Below are 26,112 nucleotides of genomic sequence, written 5' to 3'. Positions count from 1 at the left end.
AACTGCCCAACTCCAAGGAGCCTCCACTTGAGGTGGGCTTCAACTTCCTAACCTGGACCTTTACTAATCTTCCTCTTTGTACAGGAGGCCTACAAACCTATCTGGCATATATCAGAAGAACAGATGGATGTGAGGACTAGGGAACATCCCGAATGCTTATGGATTTCCAAATCGGTAATATTTTACAAGACTTTTATGCTGCATGCATTGTTCACTGCACAAAAGTCTTGGTAAACCTAAAATAATTCACTCAAATGATCTCCTCCTGCACAACTTGGGCCTTCGTACTGGAGGGAACAGATTTGATTGGAAAGTGTATGCAGATCGTGGATCACAACTTTGCAGGATCTGATAATGGGTGGCAAAAGGAAAGCATTTGAGTTATTCCAGTGTGAACAAGGTCTACCGACTTTGCAACATTGGAGATATCACCACCTGTCTTACTGCGTGAAAAGGATGCTGGGCATCTGTGTAGTGCACAAAACTTGGGCTCTATACAAAGGGGAAGTTTCAGGCCTGTATAGTTGTGCTCTACATGAACTGTTCAACAAGCCAACTGAAAGAGCTGCGAGAAGCAAAGCAGGAGGGCCAAGAAGCGGAAAACACTGAAGAAGAATGGATTGAAGTTCTGCTATAGCGTGACATTAGCCTTAGAGAAGTGAGACTGAAATATAGTCATGTCTGGGCTATACAAGGATAGTCCTTTGCCAGAATTAGGAAACAACGTCAGCTCAGGGTCTTTGTATTAGAGATACCACACACCATGGAGTGGCATTGTGCAATTCTTATAGTCACTCAGAGCCTTGCTGGGATACTCGGACCAAATTACAGCCTACTTGAAAAAACTCCAATGATATGTAGATAATACCTAGACACAAATGGTACTGCTTCATGACACTGAACATCCTAGGAACAAGCTTGCAAATGAGCAGATGTTTCGCTACAAATTCAGCTGTGGCAAACTCAATATCTTAAGAACGTGGAAGCCTACATCTGTTCCCGTGAGGAAGACTGGTTAAAAGACATGACCCTGCTGGCCTGACGTGAATGATTGACACGATCTGGGGACACTTTTAAACAAAATGCAGACTATACAGCTACATGAATGGAGTAAGACATTGCATTGGTTATTAAAGGACTCTGTTCCTTTAAAATTCTGATTCTTTCCTTGCTAAATAGTATTTTACTGTTCAGTTCACCTAGAATGATACATTGCTGTGGAAAGAGACTTTGTCCAGTCCCCGCCATCCATACTGATTGTATGTTTGCAAAACCTGATAGACTTGCTCCTGAGTTCACAATCCCCCTCAAGTCTTAAAAGGATACTCGATACTGCCCCGCGAGTTGATAGCTCTCCTATTATGTGTTAGCCATTAGATAGATCACTAGATTAATATCTCACCCAGTAGCGAGACCTCTACTACTGGATGCACAACCTACAAAAAATAATATTTATAGGGAGCTATGGTTCCTACCATGAAATTTTCTGACTTCTAACCTACTGCTGAAAAAGGAAAGCACTTCCCTAATACCTCAAACTTTCCCCTCCATTTCCCATCTAGTGTAGTAACGGGTCAATGTGTTTGATCACTGGAAAAAAAAAAATCAGTCCAAGGCATTACCTTCTCTGTTATGCCAGAAGGTGGAAATAATGTGAACCATTAAGCCCAGCAGTGTCACCATCCATCCACTCCTCTTTTCCATCATCACTGTAGAAAAAGTCTTCAGATAGACATTAACTGGAAGATGGTAACATGCTGCCTTTCCATCTTATGTCCTGGTTTCACAATTGTCTTAACTGGGTTTTCAGTTCTGAAAACACTCGAAAAGACTTTAAAGTTTCCTTGTTTGGTGATGATCTTAATATATGGTTTCTCTACTTTAATCTTTTGACACATTGTGAAAATGTTAGCCGCTGATTAGTGATCTTTATTAATTTTTCTTCTTTAATATAATTATTTGCAAAAAATACAGGAATAAAATTCTGACATTATCACTAAAGCACTACCAGTGACAAGATAATTTCTTTCACTTTCACACTTGTCTCTAGCGTCAGGGCCCAATATCCTGAAGTTGTTGGATGCAGAAACTCCTTTCTGTTTGAGGAGCAAAGCTCACCAGACCAATACGAACCTTTTGTAATCAGGCCTTTTTACATTTGCTGTAGTGACACTATTTAACTTGAAAAATAAAATGGGTTTAGTTAAAAGTGTCCATCTGAGGGCTGAAGCAGATATATTCATTAGAGACAGTGGCTTACCAACTGAGCCTTTGTCGTGGCTGCAGCTGCCACGGCCAGGCTGGGAACCGAAACCGGCCCTGACAAACTGCTCGGCCGGCCCCCCTGGGGGTGATGAGGGGGTGCGGCCGAGCTGTTTGTTAGGGCCTGTTTCGGCCGATTTTGTTACAGGGGGCCGATATTGCCAGCCGTGGGTAACAAAAACGCCCCACACCGTGGCGGCCCACCGGAGAAACGCCTGGTGACCGCTACGGCCAGTCCGGCCCTGACAGCTGCCATGCCTGGGCGGTGCTGTCAGTAGTGAAAGAAACAATTAAGGATACATCTTACCCTCACATCTGTACTGAGAGGAAGACAGTGATCTGGTGCCTTACTTCGAGTCCCCCAAGGTGGTCCAACACCACGTGTGGCAACATTGCTGGCACCTACCCAGTGTGGCAGTGGGAGGCACGGACTACTTGTAACCAGAACATGGAGGTACAAGCTGGTCTACAGCCTCTTATCCTTGACCTCGATCAGAATAAATGAGGGTGACTGTGGTCAATCCCTGTATCGGTAACTTATCTGTGATGAGCATCATTTTTCACAAACAAAACCTGCAGGGAAGTGAAGACTTCATCACAAACAAGCAGAAAAAGGAGCACAAAGGCAATGCGCTATAGGACATACAAGAGATGTTTCTGACTGGGACATGATGCATTTCTGTAGTACCCAAAAATGAGCGGTCCCCAAGTATAACCCACGTAATCCAAGGGGAGGCCCTTTAAATTGATATACTGAGAGGTCACAGTCCAAATGAGCAACACATATCACAGACTGTTCACAAGAAAAATATCTTGAAGACCAGGCCAAGCAACTATGGAGACTGAAAGACGGTATCAAGGACTAAAGAAGAACGTGGGAGCATTTGAAGTGGTAGCCCAGACCTACAATGAAGAATCGCAATGATTTAAGGCATTTCAATTATTTGCTACGACTGCCATGTTATATTTAGAGTGGGAGATCAAAAATCTAAAATACACGTTGGCAAAACCAATAGGCCTTGTCTGCCAAACCACCTCCCAACCAAACGGGGGAGTGGTCTGGGGGACAAGGCAACACAGAGGGGAAGGCATACAAAAATGACGTAGGCGGGGAGACAGGATAGGCTTGAGTGGCTAGGGAGAGCACACAGGCAATGGAGGGTGGGCGGTAGAAGCTAGCAGGAGCACACAGACAACACAGGCCGGGTGGGAGGAGATAGGGGGAGCACACGAGCAATGGGAGGGAGGGGTTGAGAGAGCTTAAGAACGTATGAGGTTGGGCAGGAGGGGATGGAGCAGCATACAAACAACTGAGGGTGGGTGGGAGGGGCAGAGGGAGCAAACAAACAGCAGAAGGTAAGGGAGGGGTTGGGGGCGCAAACGGGCTGCAAAGGGTGGGAGGGAGGGGCTGGGGAAGCAAAGGGACTGTGGAGGTTGAGAGGGAGGGACTGGGGTAGCAAACTGACAGCTGAGGGTGGGCGGGAGGGGCTGGGGAGTGAACGGACAGCCGAGGATGGGCTGGAGGGTGTTGGGGAGCAGCACATGGACTGCAGAGGATGGGCAGGAAGGGTTTGGGGCCTTAACGGGAAGTGGAGTGAGGGGCTGGGGGAGCACACGTACAATAGAGGGTGGGCGGGAGGAGCTGGGGGAGCACACAGACAAGGGAAAGTAGGTAGGAGGGCCTGGGGGAACACACAGAGGGTAGGAGGGAGAGTTTAGGGCAAGCACAAGGAAAACAGAGGGCAGGTGGGAGAGGCAGGGGCAGGCACACAGACTACAGAGGGTAGGCAGGAAGGCCTGGAACAAGCATACGGAAAAGCACATGGATAACAGAGTGTTGACAGGAGGGGCTAGGGGAAGAACAAGGATAAAGGAGGCTGGGTGTGAGAGGCTGGGAGAAGCACATAAACAACAGAAGGTAGGTCGGAAGAGATTGGGACGGAACTTTGAGGGTGTATATGTACAAAGGGGACCATCTGAAAATCTCACACACATTCATACAGTGCTTAAAGAAAAAGAAAAAAGTAGAACAGATAAAAGTGAGCAGCGGCAGGACACAGTAATGCATCCATGCTTCAGGGTAGGGACAAACACCACAAGAGTAAGGAAAGCCTACAGAAGCAGACAAAGTAGAAGCATACAAATGAGATCCAACAACAAAGCCAAGCAATGTTAAGTAATGGGCAGGTTCTAAGCCCACTGTAAAGTAACAAAATATCTTGCAACTGGCAGTACATACACTGCTTGAGGTGAGACCTAAACAACAGGAGGAGAGCGCGGCCATAAGAATATATACCATTATCGCCCTGGCTGACAACATAAATGACATTGTACCTTTTTAAGGTGTTGCAATTACAGCAGGAACTTCAGAAATGGACAGAGCATTTCTGGAGATCTGACTGCTGCAGACTGGGGCAATCTAGGCGCCACCAAGAAATTCCCCCGATTACAACACAAGGGCAGGCATCATTCGGAGAGGCAAACCTTCATGGCAGAGACTGTGAAACAATGCTAATGGCCAGGCATGACCTACGCAATGAACTTGAGAAATAGAATCACAGGGTGAAGGGTGGGGAGAACCCAGACTGCATACCTACACTAATGATGGGGCCAAACCTGAAGAGGCATACAACCGGCTTGCTGTTGTTGAGGCCTGCTACATGTTAAAGCCAGGAAGGCATAACAGTCTCTTTCCTTAGAATAATGTGAGGGGTCTTCACACATCCGAAAAGGCAGGGGTCTCATTAGGAGTGCCCTCCAAATAATTCACATTTCTTTCTGGCACTGGAGTAACAAGAAGCTCTTCATGATGAGATCCAGCCTCAACCCTGCTCCCACCTTGAATAAAGTTTGTTAAAGCGCTTTTGGGTTGCGAACACTGATTATCCCTGTAAAGAAAGTGATTTGACATATGAGGTGAGAAAATGTGGGTCCTTTGGATCGCTATAATGGAAAGAGCAGGAGTAACTGAGATCCCTTAGGTAAGAAACAAACTTCAGCAGTGATGAACCTCTGGGAGGGCCACTGAGGTGCCACAAGCTGGAGCAGGGGCACATGCTGGAGCAAAGCCGTTCATAAAACCCAAAATATCAAACACAACTGCACGGCAGAGAGGGTACTAACAGGTATGAACCAAAGAGCCTTAATTCTGAGATGAACCTGGACACAATTTGTAAGACTTTTTCATGAGCTTGTACAGAAGATAAGACAGAGCTACTTGGAGACCTTAAGAGCATGGAGAATGTAGAAAAACTGCATTTCTTTCCGGTCTATGAACCCAGAGGTCTGGCACAATTCTTCATTGATGCACACCTACGTGACAAGCTAAGGTTTCTTTGGATTATTGTCTTTCCACCCAGGTATTTCCGTATTTGCTTTACAATCTAGATTAATGATTTACGGAATGCATGATAGCTAACGACTTCTGTGGTTTGTTGGAACCCAGTGCGACATTTGAATACGGAGAGATCCTTACTGAAGCCTGCTGCTCGGCACACAGAATGAAAAGGCAAAATGTCAGGTACTTTATGAAGAAACTAGCAAGTGGAGTGACGCACAATGATCTGGAAACTTCAGTTGACAAAGTCACAGAAGCTAACCACTGTCCCCTATCATCATTTACAGGACACGATGGTGATTAAAAGGCCAGTTCCTGCCACCCTCACAAAGGAAGAGCTAGTGCATTGTTTCAAGGAATTTCAGTACAAGCATCTGTTAACTTCAGTGCACGTGCTTTAAAAGTTGAGATTATCCGATCAGCTTGTCAGCTTAAAACTGAAATTCCCCAGACCGGTGAGAGACTGAGCACAATAGATTAGCTCTATGGAAAGGAGGCAGATAACTCAAAATAAAACCACATCATAATGGAACCCTATGCAAAAGAGAAATGCATGAAGTCAAGCTCAAACTGACAGCCAGAAAGAACATGCAAGAGGCTGTTATGGTTATCGGTCATATGTACAGCACAAAATTTACCAAGTCAACAGTATGGCACTACAGCTCTTTTCTAACATCACCGGTTGACTTTCCCAAGTGGTTTCAACTCACAGACTGGAATCATCTTTTGTTTAAGCAGATGTGTGGTCAGTAGAGTGATTACTTTTCCCATTTCTTCTCTACTGCTCGACTGAATAACATACAATACAGTCTCCAAGGACGGGCTGGACACCATGCTTAATTCGAGCCAGTGGTTGGGGACCAGCACTTATTTTTCCACATCAGAAATTTCCCAGGAGCAAGAGAGTGAAAACACAAAGCAGAAAGACGGAGGAAGTGAAAGATGGAGAAAAAAAAAGTCACAAAGGGAGAAAGCAGGTACCAGCAAGAATGAGATAAAGGGGCAAGGAATGTCTTGCAGTGAAGTAAAGAGGCATAAGGTGAATTTAAGTCTACCCAGCCTTGGTATTCGGCACATCAACATTTAATTGCACCAGCTGCGGGTTTCTAAGCAGAGTTTTGGTCACAGACACTCATGCATTTACAAATTAAGAACTGACTGGATATACTCTATATATAATTTCCTCTAAGCCAGCGGACAAAAAAGAAGCAGTGTTGGTACCAAAAGGAGGAATGGAACTTGCCTGAAAAGGATAGACTGGAAAAATGGCAAATTATGATAACCGAATGGCAGATGTCCAAAAGGGATAACTTGTATTGTGGTGCCCAAAAAACACAATACAAGTGAACATCACCAACCAATCTACCAGAGTTTTAAGTCTATAAACAATACTACACTGGATAATTTATAGGAAGGCGGAGGGGGTGGGCAAGTGTAGAGCCCACTTGTAGGGTGACACAGCACTTCGCCAGATGCCGCTGATGAACTTGGGCATAACCTCAGATTGAAAAGGGATGGAGTAAGATGACCCTCCCCTCTATGTTTTGAGAAGACAGAAGACGCTAGAGCGAAACTTATGGATTATTACCAGCAGAAGCTCATATCCACACACAATGCTTTAATAGTGTATAATTACCATCAAATACCTTGATCAGCACAAAAAAGAAAATACTGTCACTAAAAGGCCTAAAGCCCCCTGCGCAAATACACAAAATATTTAAATTCATGAAGAAAGGGTAGACACGTAACCTAGATGCAAAATACCTACCTACTCTAAAAACAAATACATTTTACGACAATAAGTGAATGATTAAACATATGCCTAGGTTGGGGGGTGGGGGGAGTTAGAAAGCAAGTGCTAACCGCATAGCCTTCAGTGGGATGTACTCTTAAGCGCAGGCACTAAGGTGAGTAGAAATGATCTGGCCAAAAGGAAAATAAGTGTTTCACATTTAGTCCCTGGAACAGACTAGCACAGCACATGACTCATAAAACCCACAAAAACCACAGTCTGAGCTCTCAAACAGTACTGCAAGTGCAGTTTAAAATAAGTATCTAGCTTACCCAGTTGTTCCTGTGCAATCTCTGGTGTTGCATTCAAAGATTTATAGATGTAAGCCACATCTGTAGGAGGAGAGAAGGTACTTTAGCCATTACAGGATTACCTTAAAAAAAAAAACTTAGTTACATCAAAACATCATCATATTGTTTTGGTACAAGGCAAAAGGACAGAGCAGGGTTTTCCTTGCAGGCAAAATATAGCTCACTCCGCTGCTGTGTCCATTGTCCTACTTTCAGTGAACAGTAGACACCATGCAGTGTTCTTGAGATTAAAGAAGAAGGGCAATGTTCTCAGGACCACCTGTTAGACCTACTTATGTTCTTGACTGTTCAGATTCTAAACAGGAAAATATTTTCCCAAAAGTACAGCATTTAGTTCACCAGGAGTTAGCATAACGCCAGTCACAAAGTGTCAGCATTTTAACATGTATATAATGAAAGAGGAAAAAAAAAGAAAAAAATGTTACTGACCTGTATCAATAGTTTGGGGACTTGAGACTTGTGTATATTAACTTTCACTGCCTGTCTTTGCCATGCAGTGGTTGGACTTGGAAAAGCTTCTTGGTGTAGTACTATAGAGTGCTTTTGTCGTAAGTGATGAAGTAGGGATGTAGTGGTGTCTTTTGTGTGTTGATGGGCATGCTGTGTGTGGAATATCCTGTGTGGAATATCCTATGTGGACTACTGTGTGCAATGTGTTCTTTGTCAAGGGCACAATGGGGATACGGTTTGATGGAGTCTATAGAATTCCCCATGCAGTGTGTGATGCAGTGTGTGTGCAAGGGGATGCCATGAGTGTGGGTGACCTGTATTTGTATTGGAATGCAGCATGTATTATGTATTTATTAACTGTACAATTAATTAAAATCTTTACAGTAAAAGGAAAAACCGTCAACAAGACTAAAATTAGTAAAAAACGTCCGGTTGTGTTTGGGAGATGCGATGCCCCCCCCCCACCCCTGCCGAGGCCCGCTTGATCAACCGGCGGCCCTCAGTAGTCGCTAAAAACTGTTTGCTTATCTAGTCTAAAAGCCGTTCGCCAAGGCACTCCAGTTAAAGTACATAAAATGGTGCAGTCTTGATCAGGCCAATGAAGAGGGGTAAGCGCCTCATTGCTTTTTGGGGGCCTGGCTGCCTTCTTCCCCTGGATTTTGTGTGATTGATTCCAGGGTTTGATTGTGTTCATTGGCAGCCTTTAGGGAGATCCTAATCTGGTGCGTAAATTTCACCAGTCTTGCTAGTGTCATCGTGGTTGCTGCGGAAAAGCAGAAGGCTGACGCTTCACTGCAGGACTTTATGCTGTTGGTTATACAAACTGGGCGCAGGAGTTGCCGACGTTCGTTGTTGAGTTTGGGACAGCAGTATAGGAGGTGCAACCAAGATTCCCCCTTGTAAGAGCACAGTCTGCAATTTGGAGTTTCCCCCCTGCAGGCCCATGCAGGGTTAAAATCAGCAATTCCTAGTGTGCTTAGTCACATAAAAAGAATCTTACTTCGGGCTTGTGGTGTGAGGGCCTCACTTAGGTAGGGTTGTGCTTTACCCACCATATAGGAATTATTCAGTGGGTCTAAAAGGGTGCTCGAGCTGAGAGATTTGTAGTCTAAATCAAAAGATATGTTGTGCACTTGTCCATTTATGGCGTTTTTCCAAGCGTTCACAGGAATTTCCAGCCCCAGGATGCTCTCTTCCTCGATCTTCAGTGAGGTGAGAGCTTTGCCAAGGCTGGTGTGCCAGGCCGAGAGAGGCCCCTCGAAGATGAATCTCAATTGGTGTCTTAGAGAATTTGCTGGGGCCTTTAAAATCCTTATGATCTCCCCCTGGCACGTTAGATCTGGCCTTGCCAAGCCTAGCTCCAATCTTAGTCTTGAGAACATCGCTCACCTAGGAATGAGGAGCACAGATTTATATGCCTTGGCTGCGTTGAGGAGGGCGTCCAGTGAGCCGGGGAAGGCCAGGTGACCATAGCTAATAGCTGGCAGCAATTTCGCATTTAAAACTGACAATATTGGTCCGGCCGAAGGGCTTACCAGATGTAGGCTTAGTTGCTTTAGCAGGTGTGTGATCTTTTTGGCATTAGCCAGCTGTTGTTTCAGGTAGGCGGGTGTCACGAGTTCCCTACCCACCGCCCTGAAAAGGAACCTTCTCCAGACAAGGAAGCGTTCGAGGACTGGTGGGCCTATTCCCCGGTGTCACGATCTCTCCTTCCTTTACAGCCCGGGGATTGGGAAGATGAGACTGATCCCTCTTGGACCGGGGCTCCGTACGACAGCCAACGCTGCCCCTTTAAAACATCCACGGCTGTTGAAGTCCCCGCCCCCGCCTCTGACGTCAGCCTACAGGAACCTATAATAGAAGAAGACGAGGAGGAGGAGAGAGAGCACGCCCCCGGAAGACGCCGAGCCGAGAAGGGAGACGACGGAGAATCCAGAGCCCCTGCTCGAGACCCACGGCAGCAGAGAGAGAGAAAGCCAGGAGGCCACCGATACGGCGGCCCGCCCAGCCACGTTCCCGGAGGAGCGTGGCTCCTTCAGGTACGGGACCGGGTCACGGGGTGGGTCGGACCACGGGAGAAAGGAGACGGGTAGTTGGAATTGGGGACTCATGTCTGGTGATGGTTCCCTCCCCACCACGTTTGCACCGATAAAGACTGTCACAGAGTGATTCCCAGGTGTCCCTACACTACCCACCCCCCTGTGTGAATACCATACGGCGGTAGAGAGCTCAAACCTGACACAAGGTTTTCTTTCTTTTTTTTTCGGATTATGATGCGGATTGGACATCACCTGGCCGGTCCTTCCCCCCCCCCCCTTCTGAGACCAAGAGGAATAGCCCTGACCCGAAGATTAGTCAGGAGCAAGGCGACTGTGTAGAGCCAGGAAGAGAGACTCGGGATAAGACTCCATTATCCTTATTGTCATTTCAAACCAAATAAAACCTCTATTAAGGAGCCGCGAGAGTGGACATTCTTTACATCCCCGATCCCTGAGAGCCGTTCCCCGTTACATTTGGTGGAGAATGCGGGCATAGCGCCATTAGTACAAACATAATGGACACTTTAATACAACATATCGTTGAAGCCCAGTTAGGATGGGCTGTAGAGAGACAGATGACGTCAGCCCAAGCCGACAGAGACGTGTTCAAGAATACGATGACCGCTCAGATGGAAGGTCTGCAAAGGATGGTCACCGAGCAAGGAGCCACCCCTCTAACACACACCAGAAGTCCGGCCCCAGCCCCCATGGGAGTTGCCTTACAAAAATATGTGAACAGCGAGGATCCGGACGCGTACCTCCTCAATTTTGAAAGGGTAGCGAGGGCCTGTAACTGGCCCGTGGAGAAGTGGCCCTTAGGGAACACCCCTTATGGAGAGGTAAAACGGGTTATCCTGGATCACCTCGGAATGGACAAAGAAGCCTATCGGGTCCGCATTAGAAAAGAAAAAGGGCGTCCTGGGGAGAATCCAAAAACTCTTTTATCGCCTCAAGTTCGCAGCAGACAAATGGTTAAAGCCCCAAGAGTGTACTAAAGAGGACTTGATGGACAAAATATATCTCGAACAATTCTTGGAGGCTCTACCATACAATACCCAACGTTGGCTGCGCCAACATGCAAACATCACCACTCTGGAAGCCATGGAGATGGCAGCCACCTTTGCTCGGGCGCAACCTCGTGTCTCTGGTACAGAGACCGACCGTACATATCGACCCCTACCTGGGAAGTTTGTCAGACCAGTCATAAAGAAGCCTGGCCCTAACGAGGGGGCTAAACAGAAAACACCAGAGACATTTCCTTTGAGGGGACCCCAATGTTTCGATTGTGGTGACTGGGGCCACATCGCACGTGTCTGCCCACATCGGAAGACGAGGGAGGAACCCATGGACATCGGATATCTCCCAAGACCTGTTATGTACACAGCCGAACTAGGACACGTTTTCTATGTAAGTGTTCAGGTGAATGACCAAATAGTCAGGGCCCTACTAGATTCGGGATGTAAACAGTGTTATTCAGGGGGATCTCATTAGGCCAGAACAGGTGGACTCAGGAGACCTAGTACACATTAGGTGTGTACACGGCGACGTGAAACCCTATCCCATAGCCACAATCAGCCTCAAATATCCGAATGTGACCTCCTGCATAGTGAGAGTAGGAGTAATGAATGAGCTGCCGGAAGACATTATCATAGGCACAGACAATCCCCATTTCCTAGAATACTTTCAGTCCCTGCTACGCGTCAATAGAGAGAAAATAGACGGAGAAACATCTCCCAAAAACCCCATCCCCGCGCTGGTTACCCCAGAACCATGGCTCATGGACAAGAGCTTCCGGTTTGCCCAAATAAACGACCCCGCCCTTCAACATGCCTGGCAGGCTGCCCTCCCAGTCGGAGATGGCATAGTACCCCAGTATCCCTCCTTTCAAAAGAAAGACGGATTATTATATAGAGTAAGCCATAAGGATGCCTCTTCCCAACTCCTAGTCCCCTCCTCTTTTCGGGAACAGATCCTTTTCTTCTCCCATTCACACCTGGCCGCAGGTCATTTGGGCAGTGAAAAGACTACCCAAAACATTCTGCGACATTTCTATTGGCCAGGGGTATATAACGACATCAAGAGATACTGTCAAGAGTGTGAAACATGTCAAAAGACGAGATCTTACAAACCCCCACCAGTACCACTACAGCCACTCCCCGTGATCGGTACTCCCTTTTCCAGAATAGGGATGGACCTCATTGGTCCTTTACCAAAAACACGACGGGGATATCAGTATGCGTTAGTAATTGTTGATTATGCTACGAGATACCCCGAAGCCTTCGCTCTGAAAGCCCCCACGTCACAAGCCATAGCTGACCGGTTAATAGAACTCTTTTCCCGGGTAGGTTTCCCATAAGAGATCTTAACTGACCAGGGGACACCATTTGTTTCCAGGTTAATGACAGAGGTTTGTAGACTCCTCAGCCTACAGCATATTAAAACATCTGTATACCATCCCCAGACCGATGGACTGGTCGAACGTTACAACGGCACCCTTAAAAAAATATTACGGAGAACGCTCAGAGTAGAAGGAAGAGATTGGGATCAACTTCTCCCTCTGGCTGTCTATGTGATACGAAGTCAGACCCAGAGCAGTTTGGGTTGCTCTTCCTTTGAAATGCTATACGGAAGACAACCCAGATCGCTCCTGGACATGACTAAGGAGGCATGGGAAAAGGAGGAAGAGGAGGGAACTCGGCACTTCCTGGATTATACCCAAAACCTTAAATCCAAAATTGGGAAGTTGAGGGACCTCGCATACTCCCATCTTGAAAAGAAACAAGAAAGACAAAAACACTTCTATGACCGCAGTAGACGGTGGCGACGATTGTATGTAGACGATTGGGTCTTGGTCCTTATGCCGTCCTCTTCCTGTAAGATGCGAGCTGAGTGGCTCGGTCCCTATAAGATAATAAGTACAGTAGGAAGAACCAGTTACAAACTACAGATAAGACTGAATCGGACTCAAGTGTACCATATTAACCTCCTTAAGAAATGGTTAGGGCAATTACCTGCCCCTGCACGACTAACCTTGCCTAGTCCCGCCACAGAGTGCACCCTACAACATCTGGTGATTAACAATGCCCTTGGGTCTCCCCAGAAACGAGAGTTGGACAACCTACTTCGATCTTTCAGTCACATGTTTTCCGACCACCCAGGGAAAACAAACCTAACGGAGCACATTATAGAGACTATACCAGGCCGAGTTATAAAGCAGCGACCCTACGGCGTACCAGCAGCCCGTAGACAAGACATAAGCAACGAAGTCCAGAACATGCTCAGGATGGGGGTAATTCGTCCCTCCCGAAGCGAATTGTCCTCCCCTATCGTGATGGTACCAAAACCAGTCGGGCCTACCCGTTTTTGTATGGACTTCAGGGCCTTGAATGCCATATCCAAGTTTGATTCATATCCCATTCCCCGGGTGGATGACTTGATCGAGAAATTGGGGAAAGCCCGCTATATATCCACATTTGACCTTACAAAGGAATACTGGCAGGTCCCGTTACGGGAAGAGGACAGAGAAAAGACCGCCTTTATAGCTCCAGACGGTTTATATGAATTCACCGTCTTACCATTTGGGTTACACGGTGCCCCCGCCACCTTCCAGCGCCTGATGAATACGGTATTATGAGACCACCAAGCCATTTCATCGGCCTATCTTGACGACATCATAGTATACAGTCCGTCTTGGGACGAACATTTGAAAGACCTCTATAGTGTCCTAAATGCCCTAAACATGGCCGGTCTCCACATAAACTCCCAAAAAATCGAGAGTAGGTTACCAAAAAGTAAAATACCTGGGATATGTATTAGGACATGGCCTCATAGAGTCCCAAGAGGAAAAAGTCAGGGCAATCAAGGATACTCCCTTTCCCACCACAAAAAAAGAGGTAAGGGCCTTCCTGGGACTCCTGGGATATTACAGGCGGTTCATTCCCCAATATTCCGAAATAGCTAACCCCTTGAACGATCTCTTGAGTAAAAGCGTACACCCTAGACGCCTACAACACCCATCATAGACAGTTAAAATCGCGTTCAAACGTTTGAAGGAGGCCATCACTACGGTCCCGGTTCTTTCATCCCCGGACTTTTCCAGACCTTTTACCCTCCACACGGACGCCTCTGAAAATGGGTTAGGGGCGGTCCTGTCCCAGACCTCCAATGACGGAGTGGAACACCCCAGCTTATTCCTTAGTCGGAAGTTGTTCCCTAGGGAGAGAAAGTATCCTACTGTTGAGAAGGAGTGTCTTGCCATTAAGTAGGCGATCGACAAATTGATATATTTCCTAGATGGGACACACTTCATTCTATATACGGACCACGCCCCTCTTCAGTGGATGAGTCGCCACAAGGGACAGAACCCCCGGGTTCTACGATGGTTCCTGTCCCTGCAACCTTTTTCCTTTGATGTCAAGCATCGCCGGGGCGTCGAGAACGGGAACGCTGATTTCCTTTCTCGAGTGCTTCCTCTCCCCGATCGGGAGAATCCTAGGAGAGGGGGGTGTCACGAGTTCCCTACCCACCGCCCTGAAAAGGAACCTTCTCCAGACAAGGAAGCGTTCGAGGACTGGTGGGCCTATTCCCCGGTGTCACGATCTCTCCTTCCTTTACAGCCCGGGGATTGGGAAGATGAGACTGATCTCTTTTGGACCGGGGCTCCGTACGACAGCCAACGCTGACCCTTTAAAACATCCACGGCTGTTGAAGTCCCCGCCCCCGACTCTGACGTCAGCCTACAGGAACCTGTAATAGAAGAAGACGAGGAGGAGGAGAGAGAGTACGCCCCCGGAAGACGCCGAGTCGAGAAGGAAGACGAAGGAGACGACGGAGAATCCAGAGCCCCTGCTCGAGACCCACGGCAGCAGAGAGAGAGAAAGCCCGGAGGCCACCGATACGGCGGACCGCCCAGCCACATCCCCGGAGGAGCGTGGCTCCTTCAGGTACGGGACCGGGTCACGGGGTGGGTCGGGAGAAGGGAGACTGGTAGTTGGAATTGGGGACTCATGTCCAGTGATGGTTCCCTCCCCACCACGTTTGCACCGATAAAGACTGTCACAGAGTGATTCACAGGTGTCCCTACACTACCCACCCCCCTGTGTGAATACCATGCGGCGGTAGAGAGCTCAAACCTGACACCAGGTATTCTTTTTTTTTTTTTTCGGATTATGATGCGGATTGGACATCACCTGGCCGGTCCTTCTTCCCCCCCCTTCTGAGACCAAGAGGAATAGCCCTGACCCGAAGATTAGTCAGGAGCAAGGCGACTGTGTAGAGCCAGGAAGAGAGACTCTGGATAAGACTCTATTATCCTTCTTGTCATTTCAAACCAAATACAACCTCTATTAAGGAGCCGCGAGAGTGGACATTCTTTACATCCCCGATCCCTGAGAGCCGTTCCCCGTTACAGCGTTGGACTTGGCTCGCTCCGCAAGCAAAACCCCTAGGTAATTATATGACACCGCTGTGTTGATTAGCTGATTTCCCATTTGCCACTGTACTTTCTTTTTCCAATTCCAAAAACTTTATTTCGGTCACTACAGACCATAAAAAGTAAACAATACAAGTAGTGAAAAAGACAATTTTAAACATTATTTGGGAATTATATCAATTAACTGTCTATACCACCAATGGAAAAGGAGTAGCACAATGATACATTGTTATTAATTTAAAACAGTAAGAACAGCTAAAAACATTAAAAAATAACTTTTAAAAAAAAGATAATAGTACAATACGAATCAATGCTCAGTGGAGGAGATTACTACCTACAATGAAAAGCTTAAGAATCCCCTTCGACTCTGCCACATTGAATTAAAAAAACGGGAAACTGCAAACACAATAGGTGGGTGTGTGTCAGTTCGTAAAATTCTGAATGCCTCTAAACATTGATACACCCTAGATTTCTACAAAGCGGTACAAGTTAACGCTGCCTGGCCTTAGTATAGCCTGGGCAAGAAAAGAAAACATGGATAACCGTCTCATCAAAACAGGTACAAGCGGGGCATCCAAGAGGAGTAACCTTCTGCCATTTGAAAGCATGCCGTGGCAAGGTTCCTGTTCTAAACTGAATATACAGCTTCCTTGCCACGTTGGGTTGAATGACATCTGAGAATGGCTCTATAAAATAGTTAATTTTAACATTCAGAAAATCCACCGTTAAGTGACCAAGATTGGGATTCCCCTGGATGTCAGCAAGCTTAGCAAATCGGTAGGCTCTTATCAATCCTAGACGTGAGATTGTCAAACATGCCACCTCTGGATTGCTCCACAAATCGGGGATACCAATCCTAAGTGATGCGTTTTTTAGGTATGAAAACCATGGTAGGTTAGCTACCCCTGGGAGACCCATTATCCCCTTTAGCTCTGACTGGTAATCTGCTAGCTCCAGGGTCACCCACAGTCTATGCCAAAAAGTTAGTGGCCTCAACCCGACCTCATCTGCGATAGGTCTAATGCCCAAATCTAGATGCAGTGGTATAAGGGGTGAACTCAACGGTAAGCCCAACAACTATCTCTTAAATCTGTTCTCTATCCTTGACAAACCAGCAGTGGGACGATGACCCCAAAGTTCAGCCCCATACATTACGGCACTCCTAAGTAGTACTTGGTGAATCTCAACCACAGGACTAGGCGGTGCATGAGAGGAGTTCCTATAGGTTGTTATAAGTCCCCCCCCACCGTCTGGGCAAGCCGGAGACCTGCCTTGGCTACTTGCGGTCCCCATTCAAATGATTCAGACAGCGTGACACCAAGATAATCAAAAACAGACACCCTCTCTAGTAGGGTGCCGTTTAAAGAGGGGTTTGGGCGCAATATTTTTGCTGGATTAAATACCATTAATTTAGTTTTGGCTGTGTTGATTTCCAGCCCCCTGTTTTTGCAGAATAATGCAAAGCTGTCTAATATCCGCTGTATGCCCATAGGGGACTTCGATAACTGCAAAGTGTCATCAGCAAACATCATTGCTGGGACCTTACCATGCACCAACTTAGGGGCATCATTATCCACTACCTCATTAAGTTGGGCTACCAGTGCATTAACAAAGAGGAAAAACAGGGTTGGGGCCAACACGCACCCCTGTCTTACACCTCTATCAACTGGGAAACGAGGGGCCTAACTTGGGCAAAGTTACCTGTGTGGAGGTGAATGATCAAAGACAATAGGTAAGGGGGATTCCTAGTTGTTCGAGGACCTCCCAAAGTTTGGCATGGGGGAACAGATCAAAATCAGATTTCAGATCAACGAATACCAGATAGAGACTGCAACCCTCCACTGACACCGTCTTCCAATTAAACAACTGAAGTCTAAGGATTTGAGCAAGGGTCGACATATTTTTCCGAAAACCAGCCTGATACGTGCTCAGTATTCCAGCGTCCTCCATCCAAACATGGAGGCGTTCAAGGAGTATTCTGGCAAATAATTTCTGGGTAACGTCTATCAGGCTGATTGGTCTATAATTAATCAGCCAGAGGGGAGAGCCCTTCTTGTAGACAGGGAAAATGTCATCCCCAAGCCAAGAATCCAGCACCTTCATACCCCTCAAAATGGCATTAAAAATTACACACAAATAAGGTCCCCAAATGTTTGGCTCGTCCCGAAAAAAGTCCCCAGGAATCTGATCTAATCCTGGGGCTTTCCCAAGGGGAAGCTTCCCAATTGCATTTAAAACTTAGATGGTCACTATCATGTCTCGGTATGACAGCAAAGTCAACAACCCACTGCCATAGCCTTGTCTCCACTAGAATATAGTCCAAGAGGGAAGTTTGTCCTGTTCTATTAAAAGTTAACTTCCCTGACTGATCCGACTTGGTACGACCATTGCATGCTCTCAAAGAGTGTGCTAGGAGAACCGCATTACTCTGGAGTACCAGCGGAGTCCAAGCCTTAACAGGGGGTTTTGGGGGTCAGGAATTAACCACAAGCTATCCTCATCACTAAAAGAAATATCAGTGGAAGCAGCAAGAAGCTCAAATTGGCAGTTAAAATCTCCCCCTATAACCAATATTAAATTCATGGGGGGCTGCATCTATAAATGAGTTTAATGCGTCTATGGTGGGGGATTCCTGGGTGATGCTTACCGGACGAGAGTGGATGTTGATAAAAGCAACTCTATTATTCGGGGAAAACGTGAGTATCGTGCACTGAATATCATCGGACATAGTGTCCAGCTGTTCAACAGTGCAATTCAAATGGGTAGCAACCCAGGTAGACAATTCACCAGAGGGCCTACCTCTTCCCCCTGAGGAGGCCATCACATTATAAGTTGCAAAACCCATCCTCACAACATCTTCCCTTGCCCAGGTTTCCTGGAACATACACACCTCAAATTCACCCCAAAATTGCTCCCAGTCAGGAAATGAAGCTTGTTTTTAATTCCAGCAATGTTCCAGGATAGAACCTTCAACCTTTGGGCAGGGTTTGGGTTGATGCGCTGGGGATTACTATTATTCGTTTTCAGATGGTAGCTCCTGAAGATGACAACCTCGGTCTTCCCCTGGTTAACTGTCAGATTGTTGTCATTGTTATAACTGTTCAGTGCTTTTAGTGCTCTTTGGAGGCCCACCTTCGTGTGATCCATTATGGCGGTATCATTGGCATATTGTAGCACCGGCAACCTCACGCTTCCTAGCCTTGGTGCTACCAGGCTGGCTCCTTTCAGGGCGTCTCCAAAGTCCGCTGTATATAGGTTAAAAAGGGTTGGGGGCCAGCACGCAACCTTGTTTTAACCCATTGGTCGATGTTATTTTGGGGGACACTGTGCTGGCACTTTTTTTGACCCATACCCAAGTGTCCTCGTATAGCGATCTAATTGCCTTCATGAGGTTTGGTGGGATGCCCCATTTTTCTAATTTCCACCATAGTCTTCTGTGTACAACTTTGTCGAAGGCTGTGCTATAGTCGATGAAGCAGCAGAAAAGTGGGGGCTTTTCCTTCCTTGCTGCCTGGGCTGATAGGTGCGCTAGCGCCTGTACATTATCCATGGTCGATGATTGTGACCTGAAGCCGGTCTGGTGGAAGGGGATGATGTTTATTTCCTCCACCCAAGTCTCAGGATCCTTCAATAGGAGGCGGGCATAGGCCTTGGCTTCCAGATCAAGCAGGACGATGAGCCTATAGTTTGATGGCTTCAAGCGGTATCCGTTTAAAAAAAAAAAATAGGGACCAGTATGGAGCCCCTCCAAGAATCAGGGGTTTTGGCGGTCGCGAAAATGTAATTGTAGAGAGGGGTTAATGTTGTTGCCCAAAAGTCGGGGGCCTTTTTGAAGACCGGTGCTGGTAGCCCATTGGGCCCGGGGGCCCCGTTGTTCTTCATCTTCTTAAGGATCTTAATGATCATTTGAGGGTTTATCTGAACTGACGGTGTGCAGTGCACCTCGGCCTGTGCTTCCTGGCCCATGAAGGTGGTGCTAGCGCTAGGGTTCATTACTCCTGGCTTTGCCCTGGAGTGTTGAGGTTGCCCTGCTCCGCTGGTGGTCTCTTCAGAGCTGGCTCTATGTGGAGAAGCTATTGAATATAATTGCTTCACGTGGGGCAGCCAGTCTTGCTCTGCTACTCCATTTTCTCTTAGGACCCCTCTACTGCTCAGCTGATTTATACGTCTCCATAATCCTGCTGGATTCTTCTGCTTAAGCAGGGAGAAGACGTTCAGCCACTCCCTCTCTATGTGGGCTTTTTTGTGTTCCCACAGTTTCTTTCTTAATGCTGCCCTCTGTGATGCGACCGATGGACCCTCAGTTTGTCTGCCCCCGTTTTCCTTTATTCTGAGTGCCTTTCGCAGGAGCCGTTTACTTTCAAGTATGTCTTTGGTTACGCAAATGCTTCCACCAGTTGGTTAGACTATGGCCCTGGGGGCTTGATGTTGGCCGATATTCTCTTGTAGAACTTCTACTATTTTCTCCCAGTTCTTTATGGGTGAGATCGACGTTGATGAGCTTGCTTCCTGGTTCTGATCCAACCAGGTTTGGAGCTTCTTTCCTATCTTATCCGACCATTTGATCGTCCTCAGGAGACTGTGTTTTTCGTACCCTCTTGACTCTCCGATGACTTGGAGGATGGTGGCTGAGGGTCTTTCCAGCTGAAACACCGCAATTAATGGCCTGTGGTCACTTTCAGTCCTATCCACGACAACAAAGTCATTCAAGCTGGCCGCCATTTCTTCACTGACCATGATATAGTCAATTCTGGAGATGTCCTGGAAGGTTTGTCGGGGGCGCCAGGCCTTCGAACGTGCTTCTTTCCATGCGTGGGATGTGGTCAGCTTGTGATTGGCGAGAAGGTCATAAAGGGGAGCAGCCCTGCCCGGACCCCGATGGGGAGATTCGACTTCATACAGATCCTTCAAGTTGAAGTCTCCCTCTAGGATGACTTGATATGATTTGTATTTATTTAAGAGGTCATCTATTTTTCGTGTCAGTGCCTTCATCTGGTCTTTCATGGTGGTCTGCGCCGGGTTGATGTAGCAGTTTATTACCAGAAGGCGCAGTGGGTGGGCATTGAATTTCAGGCCACCTATCTGTACAGCTTGCAACCCTGGTGAATTCAGTTTCATGTCTGTTACAGTGAGGGCGCTTGCATGTTTTATAAAAACTGATAGACTGCCAGACGGACGGCTGAAGAGGTTCCTTTTTGTTGCTGGCACGTAATGCTCCTGGTAGCCCGCCAGTAGGGTGCTAGTCAGTGCCCAAGTCTCCTGAAAGCGGAGAATGTCTCCGGTTTCCAAGAATTGCTTTAAATTTTCATTTTCACGGATTTTGCTGATCCCTGCAATATTCCATGACATTATGGTTAATTGCTGCTTGGAAGGTGATCCTCCCCTGACCTCTCCCTTGCCTGGCCTGGCATCACAGCTGTTAGGGATGCTGCGGCCCTCTTCTTCGGACTCCGCGCATGTCTGTCTCAGGGGCAGTTGCGCAGATGACCCGCTGGTTGTTTCGGCATGAGATCCCGATACCCATTGGGTCCTTGGAGCCCATCTGTCTTCTGCCAGGAAATTCACAGCTGTTTGTGCCGTGCAAGACCAACCAGGGGCCCTTGCCTCCATTTTCAGGTGCTAAGACGTGCGGATATTTTGGGAGCGACAGGGGCTGAGCCACAATGCCCCACTCGGCAAGTTGTGTGGAGCTGTTTAGGACGGCTAGTTGTGTTTCCTTTTGTTTCAGGCCCACCACTGTTGAGTCACCATGTGTGTCCCCCTTGCTGCTCAGGAATCTCACCCATTCTAGATCTTCAGTTTGAATTTGGTCGAGGGTGGAGAGCTGTCTGAAGAGGCAAAGAATGTTGCTCCAGTTCAGGATGTCTTGCAGGCCCGTGTTGAGAAATCTCGGGGTTAGTACCACCTCATGGACAGTTGTTGGGAGACTCGAAGTTTGGGGAGCCTTTCCCCTTCCTAGAGTGTGCTCTACAGTGGTTGATCCAGGGCTTGTGCTTCCTGGCATGTTAATGACAGGTCCCACTTGAGAACAATTTCTCCTGCCTTGATTCCTCCATGTTCCGGGTTGATGCACGGGGTTTAGTCGGAATGCATTAGAGCCGCCCAGCTGCGGCGTCGTCGTTGCCGTCTCGGGCTGGAGAGTTCTTATGACAGGTGCTGAGCTTATTTCCACCATTGTTTCGCTATCCATGAGCTGGCCTGAGCATGCCAGCGGCTTTTGGCCCTTCGTGGTGGTGTTGCCTGATAAGGTCAGCTGCTTTTGCTGGTCTCCGGGAGGCTGGGCGGTGGTAGGGTCCTTCTTGCCCCAATTTTTGGCCATGAAGATTGGAGAGGCGTGGTTGCACTTTCCCCCGGGGTGGTCTCCTGTCGGGTGTCAGTGTCTGGGGAGCAAAGGAGCAGATGGAAGGGAGGCCAGCAGGGCGCGCATGGCAGGTCATAGGCTGCGCCCAATCAGCCGAGGGCACACACTCACTGCGACCGCCCGCTGATAGCAATTGCGGTTGCCCTTGCCGGTTTCCCCTGTGGTTGCTGTGGGAGTGATGTGGTAGTGCTGATAGGCTCACCTGATCTCTGTGGTGTCGCAATGCCCCACACAATGACCACACTGCAGCCGGCCGCTGGGGGTTAAGGCGGCAAGAGGCAGCAAGAGGCATGCTCTGCCTCGTCCTTGGCCGCTCTCCGCACATGGTGCCTTGGAGACCTGCGGCCTGTAGCTCACCGGAGCCAAACAGAATTGGAACCCCCCCCCACTGTGTAGAACTCAGCCACAGGTCAGCCGGGTGCCGGCACGGAGTTCAGACCGGTCTCGGCGCCCGTCTTGCGTCCTCCTCGCACACAGTCAGCGGTGACTCACGGTCGGTGCAAAGCAGCATGCACTATAGAGTACTTTGTGAAGTGTGCATCATTAAGTGTAATGAGAATCAGGCTATCATAAAATAAAATATTTGTTTTTTTAAATGTCAGCTATGATAATTCTCCGAAACCCCCAAACTTCAAGATTTCGCTACCACCAACCCAGAGACCCACGGTACTGGATGTGCTGTTAGGAACTCCACACAGCAAGGTCAGCATTGGCAGTGCAAAAAAGGGTCAAATGTGAAAGCCGATCAAAGCCCTGATTGACTTCTAGAAATGTTCTGGTTTTTGGAAGAAGAAGCACACATCACATTTTTGCTGTTTGCTGTAATAGAACGCCTCTCACTATTAAAAATGTAGATTTTACACAGAAAATGTACTAAGAAAGCCTCTGGGCTGCATAAATATATCACAAAGGTATTATTGGCGGGAGAGTAAAGGGGCTTTTAAATGAGTGGAGTAATTAAAGTGTTTGAGAAGAGAAAGGCAGGTGATTGGAGGTCAGGACATGCATGGATTGAAACAAAAAGCTCTATAAAATGTGCTGTACATTTCTAGATCCTTGCATAATTTTGACGTAAGTTGATGTAATATTTTCGGTAAATCAAAGCTCCCGTCATGCGAATAGGGGTAGATTTGTTTTATGAATAGAGGCAATCCAAATCGGAGGGGAAAATTTGTGAAACTCTGTGGAGACGGTTTTACATTGATTTTAAAAAACATAACACTTTGCCGTAACGGTCTCTAAGCGGATCGTGAGCTGAGTGGAAAGCTATAAACCGGAGAATTTTAAGAGTTTTTTGGGTGGCATTGTTGCATTCTAAGCAGACGGTGTAGAGGACTATGCAAAGGCCAAGACTGCACACAACCCAAGGCTCTAGACTGCAGAGCATTAAAGTCCTTGAGTGTAGCAGTGTTTTCTTTAATGTACCAGAAAATCTGATGATTTGAGGAGTGAGTCATGCATTCAGGTCAGAGTTGTAGTATTTGAAGAGAAGTACTGGGAGGTGGGTCTTTCCATGAATGCACTTCTGAGCGAGCCAGACGAGTCTGGTGATCACCCGATAATTACTGTGGAGTCAAAAGAGTCAACCCAGGGTGGACGAGATGTCCATATCTTGTGAGATCACGGTCAGTGGTCCTGAGAAAGAGGTCACCAATGGGTTCACTCTTTGGAGCCTCTGCTGCCGCCTGTAGAATTAAAGGGAAGCCATGGCAGTGGCTGCAGTGTGGGTGACTCGAGCTCTCAGTGATGGTCATAGGGTGGAAGAGATGCAGGCTACAAAAGAGGTCACTCTACTCTGTACAATACGTACACGGCTCTTAAATTCATGCAAGGCTGTGCAAAAATTATGGCGTTAGAAAGAGGACTCGCACTTGGAGTTTACAAGGATCCAGGGAACGCTTGTTAGGAGGACAAGACGGAGATCGGAGGGTAAGAGAGGCTCCAAAGAGTGGATGAGATGAAGATGCTTTGGGTGTTCATGAAACGCCAGTGGGGGGTTTGCTGAGAGCATGTGGAGGTTGCACTGGAAGCCTGTAGAGGCTTTGCTGAGAACCAAGACGGCCACACAGAGAGCCCACCATGGAGGCTTCAGCAAGAACCTGTGCCGTCTGAAAGTGGATGGACTGCCAATGTATCAGTCTTGATGTCTGGTTTCCATGTAGTCGGTAGAGCTGCTATTTTGGAAATCCCAAGTAGAAGTACCTGGTGCAGTTCAGATTAATTAGTGGTGAGGAGACGATCAACAGTCTCATATCAGCAAAGACAAATGCAGAGTTTTCTGGATAGTCGGTGTTGCCACATGTGGACCAATCAGTTTAGCCATCAAGCTTTGTACACATTACTTGCAGCTTAAGAGCATGACGTTCAAAGACCTCCTTAGAAAAGGCCATTCTACAGAGTTCAACACATCTTATATGTCTATTATCGAACAAGACCCCTCTTTTGTCAGTTGCGGTCAGTTCTTTTCGTCTTCCTTCTTATGCTTATTCCATAGTTGATGCTTTCCTCTGCTAGATGGTGCCTATTATGAGTAGGGGAAGCCTGAAGCGTCATTGCCACTCCCACTCCTAATCAGCATTTTTCACCCATGATTTCACTACGAGGACACCGATTTCGATTGTGCATTGTTTCTTCCGTACTACATTGGGACTTTCCTAGATCATTTCACACAACGGTGGTTTTATCTTTAAAGCGTGCTGGTCAGGCAAGCTTCCACATGCAAGGTCTCCAATGCTTAAAATGTGTAAGTGGTCGGCACTGCTACTCATTTTTTGAGAAATGGGAAAAGAAGGAAGAGGAGAAACATAGAAAAACAGTGACAAAGGGATCAAGCAGCAATTAAAGGAACTTGTAAGACTGAGATAAAGAGACAGAAAGTGCAGGATTTCAGAAGAAAGGATTGTGAGGTAGAATCAAGCCTAGGCTGTACTGCTATTAAGCAACCACCATATTTGACGGCACCAGGCCACTAAGAAAAACTTTAGGCCCGCTCTTTTTTTTTTAAAAAAATAAGCACTGGTCCCTTTAGCTATCAGGATTGACACGAGAAGGCTCTTTACAGAAATAACAGTAAATGCATAACAGGCATTGAAAATGCAATAGGTCTCACCTGTGATTAAGTTACAGCCATTTGCTTTGCTAATGGTATTGTATTCTAGCTTTGCATTATTTAGAGTATATTTGTGATATGTGCATATATGTTCTCTCTCCTCGCCCCTTTCGTCTGCCTCATGCTATTGTAATCCTCACTATAGGAAATTAACACACATACTATTCTTATATTCATTCACCTCCCAAATCTGAAATACTGCTCTTTTGCTACTAACGCTATGCTTTAAACTACTGCACAGCTAACAAAACAATTCTAACTACATGCAACTACAACATATCACAAATATACACTAAATAATGCAAGGCTAGAATACAATACCATTAGCAAAGCAAATGGCTTTAACTTAATCAAAGGCAAGACTAATAGCATTTTCAATGCTTGTTTAAACTGGTGCGGACTCATTTTGTATTGTTTTCACTGTGTTACTGTGTGTGTATGTGCACATTCTTTACACATTGCCTCTGAGATAAGCCCGACGGCTCATGCCAAGCTACCAAGAGGGTGAGCAGGGGTTATCTTAGCTGTGGGACTCCTTTATCCTAACTAGAGTGAGGGTCCCTACTTAGACGGGGTGCAAACCACTGGCAACTACACACATATATATATATTTATATACATGGAAAATGCTACTTACCAGTATGCATCTGTTCTTGGCATGTAGAGCTGCAGATTCGTACACTGTGCATTAGATCCCCATCTGGTGTTGGGTTTGGATGCTTGCACCTTGTTGTTGTCTTGGAAGAAGTCTTTTGTAGTCACAAGTTAGGTGACTCCTCCCTTGGACGATAGTGCGCATGGGCATCGACTCCATCCTCAGATTGTTTTTCGCCATGATGGGAAATGATGGAGTCAGTGAGAAATAGAAAAGATGTCCATGTGAATGAATCTAATTAAGATAATACTGGAACGGATACAGGTCCCGGGGAGGTGGGTGGGCATGTACGAATCTGCAGCTCTACATGCCAAGAACAGATGCATACTGGTAAGTAGCATTTTCCGTTCGAGGCATATGAGCTG

The 26,112-nt window shown here is 47.0% G+C and overlaps 1 protein-coding gene across 6 annotated transcripts in view; it reads right to left on the bottom strand.

The window, feature by feature from the left end:
* CHFR (checkpoint with forkhead and ring finger domains) overlaps positions 1–26,112 on the bottom strand; it is a 347,673-nt gene that overhangs the window by 157,792 nt on the left and 163,769 nt on the right. For all 6 annotated transcript variants that reach the window (XR_014970933.1, XR_014970934.1, XM_085636275.1 and 3 more), the window contains one exon: positions 7,664–7,723. Coding sequence is in view for 4 of the 6 variants with exons in the window: in XM_085636275.1 (XP_085492401.1) it covers positions 7,664–7,723 (60 nt within the window). In the remaining 2 variants the exon portion in view is untranslated. The remainder of the gene's footprint in view (positions 1–7,663; positions 7,724–26,112) is intronic.

This window comes from Triturus cristatus, chromosome 11 (assembly GCF_964204655.1).
Source record: "Triturus cristatus chromosome 11, aTriCri1.1, whole genome shotgun sequence".
Taxonomy (NCBI): Eukaryota; Metazoa; Chordata; class Amphibia; order Caudata; family Salamandridae; genus Triturus; species Triturus cristatus.
The sequence above is the reverse complement of the archived record's forward strand: the minus strand, read 5'-3'. Positions and strand labels throughout refer to the sequence as shown.